The sequence below is a fragment of the Microcaecilia unicolor genome, chromosome 3 (assembly GCF_901765095.1).
Source record: "Microcaecilia unicolor chromosome 3, aMicUni1.1, whole genome shotgun sequence".
NCBI lineage: Eukaryota > Metazoa > Chordata > Amphibia > Gymnophiona > Siphonopidae > Microcaecilia > Microcaecilia unicolor.
The window spans coordinates 254,054,409-254,062,347 of record NC_044033.1 but is presented as its reverse complement, the minus strand read 5'-3'; the positions used below and the strand labels follow the sequence as shown (position 1 = coordinate 254,062,347).

The 7,939-nt window shown below is 44.4% G+C and overlaps 1 protein-coding gene across 1 annotated transcript; it reads left to right on the top strand.

The window, feature by feature from the left end:
• The first annotated feature begins 3,511 nt into the window (after positions 1-3,511).
• Positions 3,512-7,445, top strand: LOC115465020 (NADH dehydrogenase [ubiquinone] 1 alpha subcomplex subunit 3-like). The gene is made up of 4 exons (XM_030195416.1): positions 3,512-3,583; positions 4,135-4,209; positions 6,289-6,366; positions 7,177-7,445. Exons 1-4 carry the CDS (start codon positions 3,574-3,576, stop codon positions 7,266-7,268), a joined length of 255 nt encoding a protein of 84 aa, XP_030051276.1. The 5' UTR covers positions 3,512-3,573; the 3' UTR covers positions 7,269-7,445.
• Positions 7,446-7,939: the final 494 nt, after the last annotated feature.

The window sequence follows — 7,939 nt, the reverse complement described above, 5'->3', positions numbered from 1 at the left end:
CCATAACAGAGTATTTATTCTCCTTCCCCTCCCCCGTGCAGGTGTCAGGGTAATCCAAATGCAGTTATTTATTCCCCTCCACTGTGTAGTTATCAGGATAATCCGGATGCAGAGTAATTATTCCTCTCCTCCTTCCAGGTGTCAGGGTAATCCAGATACAGAATAATTATTCCCTTCCTCCTCTCCTGTACAGATATCAGGGTACTCCAGATGCAAAGTAATTATGCCCCTTCCCTTGTACAGGTATCAGGGTAATTCAGAAGCAGAGTAATAATGCCCCTCCCCTGTACAAGTATTAGGATAATCCAGATGCAGAATTATCAATCCCCTCCCTTGTGCAGGTACCAAGGTAATCCAGATGCAGAGTAATTATTCCCATCCCCGTGCAGCTAGCAGGTAATCCAAATGCAAATTAATTATTCCCCTCCCCCATGCAGTTATCAGAATAATCCAGATGCAGAGTAATTATGTCCCTCCCTCAAGTATCAGGATAATACAGTATTATTCCCCCTCCCCCATGCAGGTGCCAGGGTAATCCACATGCAGATTATGTCCCCATGTACAAGCATCATGATAATCCAGATGAAGAGTAATTGTGTCCTGTACAAATATCAGGATAATCCAGATGCAGAGTAATTATGTCCCTCCCCTGTAAATAACAAGACAATGCAGATGCAAAGTAAACATTCTCCCTCCTCCTCCGCTGTACAAGTATCAGGATAATCCAGATGCAGACTAATTATTCCCCCTAATCCCTGAAACAACTATCAAAATAATCCAGATGCAGCGTAATTATTCCCCTTTCTCCTCCCACCTTGTACAGGTATCAGGATAATCCAGATGCAGAGTAATTATTCCCCTCTTCCCTGTACAGGTATCAGGATAATCCACAAAAAGATAATTATTTCCCCTCCTCCTCTCCCTGTACAAGTATCAGGATAATCCAGATGCAGAGTAATTATGTGTCTGTACAAATATCAGAATAATCCAGATGAAGAGTAATTATGTCTTTGTACAAATATCAGAATAATCCATAAACAGAGTAATTATTCCCCTCCTCCTCCCCCCCCCCCGTACAAGTATCAGGATAATCCAGATGCAGAGTAATTATGTCTTTATACAAATATCAGGATAATCCATAAACAGAGTAATTATTCCCCCTCTTCCCCCCCACCCCCCGTACAAGTATCAGGATAATCCAGATGCAGAGTAATTATGTCTTTGTACAAATATCAGGATAATCCATAAACAGAGTAATTATTCCCCCTCCTCCCCCCCGTACAAGTATCAGGATAATCCAGATGCAGAGTAATTATATCTCTGTACAAATCCAGATGCAGAGTTATGTCCCTGCACAAGTAATTATTCTCCCCCTTCCTCCCTTTACAGGTATCAGGATAATCCAGATGCAGAGTAATTATGTCCCTGCACAAGTATTACAATAATCCAGATGCAGAGTAATCATTCCTCCTCCCCAGATGCAGAGTAATTATGTCCCTCTACAAACATCAGGATAATCCAGATGCAGAGTAACTATGTCTCTCTACAAATAGAATATCGGGATAATTGAGACGCAGAGTAACTATGTCTCTCTACACATAGAATATCAGGTTAATCCAGACGCAGAGTAACTATGTCTCTCACAATAGACTATGGGGCTAATCCAGACGTAGTTAATTATGTCTCTCTACCAATAGAATATGGGGATAATCCAGACGTAGTTAATTATATCTACAAATAGAATATGGGGATAATCCAGACGCAGAGTAACTATGTCTCTCTACACATAGAATATCAGGATAATCCAGACGCAGATAAACTAGTCTCTCTACCAATAGAATATGGGGCTAATCCAGACGTAGTTAATTATGTCTCTCTACAAATAGAATATGGGGATAATCCAGACGCAGAGTAACTATGAGGCATATTTTCAAAGCACTTTGGGAGGCTAAATTCCATAGGTTTCTATGGAACTTTGGGAGGCTAAGTGCTTTGAAAATGAGCCTCTATGTCTCTACCAATAGAATATGGGGATAATCCAGACGTAGTTAATTATATCTCTCTACAAATAGAATATGGGGATAATCCAGACGCAGAGTAACTATGTCTCTCTACACATAGAAATCAGGATAATCCAGACGCAGATTAATATGTCTCTACAAATAGAATATGGGGATAATCCAGACGCAGAGTAACTATGTCTCTCTACACATAGAATATCAGGATAATCCAGACGCAGATTAACTATGTCTCTCTACACATAGAATATCAGGATAATCCAGACACAGAGTAACTATGAGGCGTATTTTCAAAGCACTTAGCCTTCCAAAGTTCCATAGAAACCTATGGAACTTTGGAAGGCTAAGTGCTTTGAAAATATGCCTCTATGTCTCTACCATATAATATGGGGATAATCCAGATGCAGAGTAATTATGTTGGTCTACAAATAGAATATGGGGATAATCCAGATGCATATGTCTCTCTACCAATACAATATTGGGATAATCCAGATGCAGAGTAACTATGTCTCCCTGCCAATAGAATATCGGGATAATCCAGATGCAGAGTAACTAGGGGGCTCATTTTCAAAGCACTTTGCCTTCCAAAGTTCCATAGGTTTCTATGGAACTTTGGTAGGCTAAGTGCTTTGAAAATATGCCTCTATGTCTCTCTACAAATTGAGTATCAGGATAATCCAGATGCAGGGTAACTGTGCATCTCGTAATATTCCAGTCCTAGAGCAACGAGTCCCTCTTGCACTAATGTTGGTGCAGCAGATCAGAACACAATCCCCGCATTTCCCTCCCCCCATGCACTTACTGTTTCTCATAGTCCCAACACCCGCCCCCCTCCTTTCACCAAGCCCGTGACAATAATAACGAGAGCGCGAGACTCGGTGGCGGCTGCACCAACCCTGACAGGAACAAGAACAGGAAAGAGAAAACTCACCGCCGGACGCCAGGCCTCTGGCGCTTCCCTCCCCGCTGCGGTGATCCGCGCAGGGCCGGGCCCGGTTCTAACCCGTCTCCTCTGCCCTCACGTACGGCGGCACCTCCGCTCTCTACGGTTCTCTCCCAGCCAAGATGGCGGTCGCGCAACCTCCCCCCCCCGCCCCCCACTCTCGCTCTCGTTCGCTTTCCCCGCCTCCCGCCTTCTCCCCGCGCCCATTGGCCGTGCCAGCCTTCCATCTGGCATTCTCCCCTCCTTTATTGGACGATATAGTAAGGGGAGGCAGGACAAGGAAGACAGTATCGCCTATTGGAAGAGAGTGAAGGTTTGCGGGAGAGGGGGCGGGGCAAGGAGTTCATTGGTCGGTGCGCGCCTGACACTAGTAGTCAAAGTCGAACATCTTGGTTATGGAGACGGAAATGACGTCAAAAGCGCCACCCAGAGCTGTATATAAGTTGCTTACCTGTAATAAAAGCTAGATTGGGAGCTGCCAAGGGCGGTTGGATTTCCTGGGCAGCTGCTAAACTACGCCCCATATTCCCCGTTCACAGCGATCTACTAAAAACTCCACGTCCCATCATTCCCTGCTCCAGAGGGCCAAGGACATTGGGAACCGGGAGCAAGATGGCGTCTAGTAAGTGGCGGTCAAGGAGCTAGTGTTAGAATTTGGTTGAGGGATTTTTTTTTGTTTCCTGCTGAGGAGCACTAAATAGAAATAAAACAAGTAAAGCAGAATAAATGTTTGCTTTTTTTTTTTCCTGGGCCAGAAACTTTCCTACTCAGGTCAGAACAGCATCAGCATGGTAGCGCTATATAAATGCTATTAGTAGTAGTAGCATGGATAACATGGAAACAGTGCAGTGACAGTCTCCAACGGAAAGTCGGGGGGGGGGGGGGTGTGAGGAGGATCAGGGAGAGAGCTTCTTCTCTACCACTATTATCACCCATCTCTCAGTTAGTGGAACTTGGTTTAAAAAAAAATAAAACCTTGGAAGAAAAGTCTTGCTGTCTCTCCCTCTAAGAGTGACAGATGGGTGAGTGCTCCCCCTTATGGTAGGAGGTGCTACTGGATTAAAGGGCTGCAGTTTCTATTGTCTGGTTAGTGCACTGTTTTGAGATGTAAGAAATATGGTCAAATCTGCATAGTAAATGAACATTAAAACCGTTTTTCTTTTCTTCCTGAAGGAATTGGAGGTTTCCTCAAGAAGCTCTGGGCAGAACAGCCTGTGATTACGGTTGCCATCGCTATCGGCATCGTAGGTGGGTAGTGGAAAAAGCCACTGAACTAATCTTTCAGACTCATGAAGACTGGGGCCATTGAATTTCTTAAACATGGGGTTTGGGCAGTCATGTTCAACAATGCAATTTTTACTGCTGTAATTGCCTATTGCTCGTGTTTGATCTTCTTACTGTACACCGAAAAAGGCGGTAAATAAACAAAGTGCAGAGGACATCTGTTGCAGCTTTCATGAAAATATCTAGATAGCAGGTATCCTATGTTCAAATGGCAGCGAGCACGTCAAGGAGCTGACACAGCTGGTGTGCAAAGCAGGTCAGACTCACCCAGGGCCGGCTTAAGCTGTGGACCAGGTGATGCTCTGGCCCAGAACCCCAGAGATAAAGAGTGCCAAATGCCTGAGGCTGTGATGTGACTGGCCCTATGAGTTAAGCTGACCCAGAGCTCATGAAAGTACCTCAACCTGCACTACCCCAGCTGTAAAGGTCTCAACTACAAAACTTATTATGGATCCAATTTCTCCTTCCTGGGCAGCCATCTATGGAACGATCTCCCTACACCTATCCGAGCAATCCATGACCACCTATCATTCAGAACAGCACTAAAAACCCATCTATTCAAACAAGCCTACCCAAAAGACCCAGATTAATCTCATGAACCCATCTACCTTACATATACTGAAGAGAAAACGACATTGACCCAGAATCTATCTCCCACCTTACCCTCTATCACCTGTCTCTACCTACCTACCCATCTATTTACTACCCATCCATCCTTCTATTATGTATACTTAATTTCCCTACTTTACATAACAAAATTCTGTGTTACCTATTACTATGTAAGCCGCATTGAGCCTGCTTTTAGTGGGAAAGTGCGGGATACAAACACTTAATGCTACCTGCATTAATGCTCTGGTGTCTTCCTTCTGCCATACCCTGGCCCCTCCTTTAACATAACTTCCTGTTTCCATAGTGTGCGGCGGTGGCTAAGAAAGCAAATAGAATGTTAGATATTATTAGGAAAGGAATGGAAAACAAAAATGAGGACGTGATGTCTTTGTATCGCTCTATGGTGCGACTGCACCTCAATATTGTGTTCACTTCTGGTCACCGCATCTCAAAAAAAGATATAGTGGAATTAGAAAAGGTACGGAGAAGGGTGACAAATAATAAAGGAGATGGGACAACTTTCCTATGAGGAAAGGCTAAAGCGGCTACGGCTCTTCAGCTTGGAGAAAAGATGACTGAGGGGAAATATGATAGAGGTTTATAAAAGAATGGGTGGAGTGGAATGGATAGATGTGAATCGCTTGTTTACTCCTTCCAAAAATACTAGGACTAGGGGGAACGTAATGAAGCTACAAAGTAGTAAACATGACATGGACATCACGCAATCTTAATCCATTCCGACCCTCCACTTATACAATCACAATACAACTTTGTATTTGTTATCCACCGACTGGGCAAACGCCTTTGACAGTACTATGTAAGCCACATTGAGCCTGCAAATAGGTGGGAAAATGGGGGGTACAAATGCAACAATAAATTTAAAATGAATGGGAGAAAATATTTCTTCACTCAGCGTATAATTAAGCTCTGGAATTCGTTGCCAGAGAATGTAGTAAAAGCAGTTAGCTTAGTGGGGTTTAAAAAAAGGTTTGGATGGCTTCCACTGGTTATTTCTGGGATAAGCAGCATAAAATGTTTTGTACTGTTTTGGGATCTTGCCAGGTATTTGTGACCTGGATTGGTCACTGTTGGAAACAGGATGCTGGGCTTCATGGACCTTCGGTTTGTCCCAGTATGGCAATAGACACAGGGGCCAACACAGATAGCTTTTCACTTATTATTGTCTATTCAGAAGGGGGAAACTGCCTTCAAAAGGTGGGGGGGGCACCACAATCTCTTGAGCCGGCCCTGGACTCACCAGTAGAATATATTTTTTTTTAATCCACATTTTTATTGGGTAACTGCTTTACAACACAAACCATGACCAGCTCTCGTCAGCAATACAACCCCCCACCGATCCCAACAGAAGTGGGATTGGGCTGGCACAGCGTGAGGAACCAAGCTTTTAACTGATTTTACCTTGTCTGCTTTCAGCTGTGGTGACGCCTCTGGTCAGCCCCTACACCAAATACTCATCAATGATGAACAAGGCGGTGCCCTACACCTATCCAGGTAAGATGGGCATCTTTTGAGATCCTGGAGCCTGTCTTTGGGAACGAATGGAATGGGAGATGTCGTACTTCCTCTTACGCTAACGTTTAGAAGGTGCAGCTACTTGTCCGAGAGAGCCGACGCTTGGTACTTAACATGATTTACTTGAAAAGAGATTGGAAGGGTCTCTTTTCTTGGTATTGTCCGGATTCGAGAACGACAGGGGGCAAAGTTTATCCCCCCATCCCTGCAACAGTACAAAAAGCGAGCGATTGTCTTTTATCGCAAAACGATAGTGGAATTTGAGTTGGCGGGGATGGGGGTCAAACCGTGTGTCATTCTCTAGTCCAAACTTTAAAGGGATGGGATAGGAACCCCGAAACGGAACCAAATGTGATTATGAGGAGTTATAAGAGCCCATTGTCCCCGACTTTGGACGTTGTTGCTGCAAGTTTGGTACAAGGGGCAGTAATGTTACTGGGAGGAAGAGGAGGTGGGGGTGGGTCGCAGGTAAATGAGAAAACATTACGCTATGTTATCTTGCTAGGTTGAACCATTATGTAGATGTTTCATTAATGGTTTGAAAGTCTTCAGCTGTTGTTCTTTGGTTCATCAATAAAAAAGATTTTGAAGTAAAAGGTGGCATTACCTCTAGTCCAAGTAGCAGCAGGCAGGATTATGGGAGATGATCCCAACGGTGCAGCTGATGTTCACATTAGAAGGCATGAAAACACGATCCACTGAGATTGTCCTGCCTGCATTGGTTGTACTTGTAGAGTGGGAAATGACTGTCGAGGTAATGCTTGATTCTACACCGGCTCTCTCTTTCAGTGCCGCTCCGAGATGATGGCAACATGCCGGATGTTCCGAGCCACCCCTGCGACAAACTCGGACCCAACCTAGACTGGCTGAAGAACCTGTGAGCATCAGTCCACTGCTTCGCTGGCGACCTTAGCTCGGCGACTGCTGTGTGTCCCGTTCCAATTTCACTGCTATTATGGGGATCGGGCAAGCAGGCTTTTGCCACTTCTGTTCTTTCTGGTGACAGCGGTTTGCCTTGTCTTTCATGTGCGGCTCAATAAAAAGACTTTTGTATAGTTTCTCAGTCACTTTGTAATGGAAAAGGAAATCTGAGTGTCTCCAGTGAGGAGTCAGCCAGTGTGAACACAAATAGGCAATGCGGATGGGGTAGAAAGTCTCCAGCAACCACACCCATGGGAAGAATATGCTGAGAACAACAGGACATCCACCCACCCCCGTCACATTCTTATAGAGACTGAGATATACAGGCAGGGAAGCCTTCAAGTAACTCTTGGGGGGGGGGGGGGGGGGGGGCAGGATGCTGTAGCATTGCTATGTAAAAGTAAGGGATAACATAATAAATGCACGGCAGATAAAGACCTGTACAGTCCATCCAGTCTGCCCAACAAGATAAACTCATTTTACATGGTACGTGATAATGAGAAGAGAGGCCTTCTCCACCGATTAAATAATGCCTTGTTAAAGAGTAAAATGATCAGAAAAAAATCTCAAGGTTTCCCTACTTTTCTCTTGTTTATTGTCATCCAGAGAAAGTAAAGTTTTAACTAATTCC

Excerpts from the sequence above, each read along its gene's own strand:
- LOC115465020 (XM_030195416.1), top strand. Across the intron at positions 4,210-6,288 it reads CATCGCTATCGGCATCGTAG|CTGTGGTGACGCCTCTGGTC; the intron begins GTGGGTAGTGGA and ends GTCTGCTTTCAG. Across the intron at positions 6,367-7,176 it reads GGTGCCCTACACCTATCCAG|TGCCGCTCCGAGATGATGGC; the intron begins GTAAGATGGGCA and ends TCTCTCTTTCAG.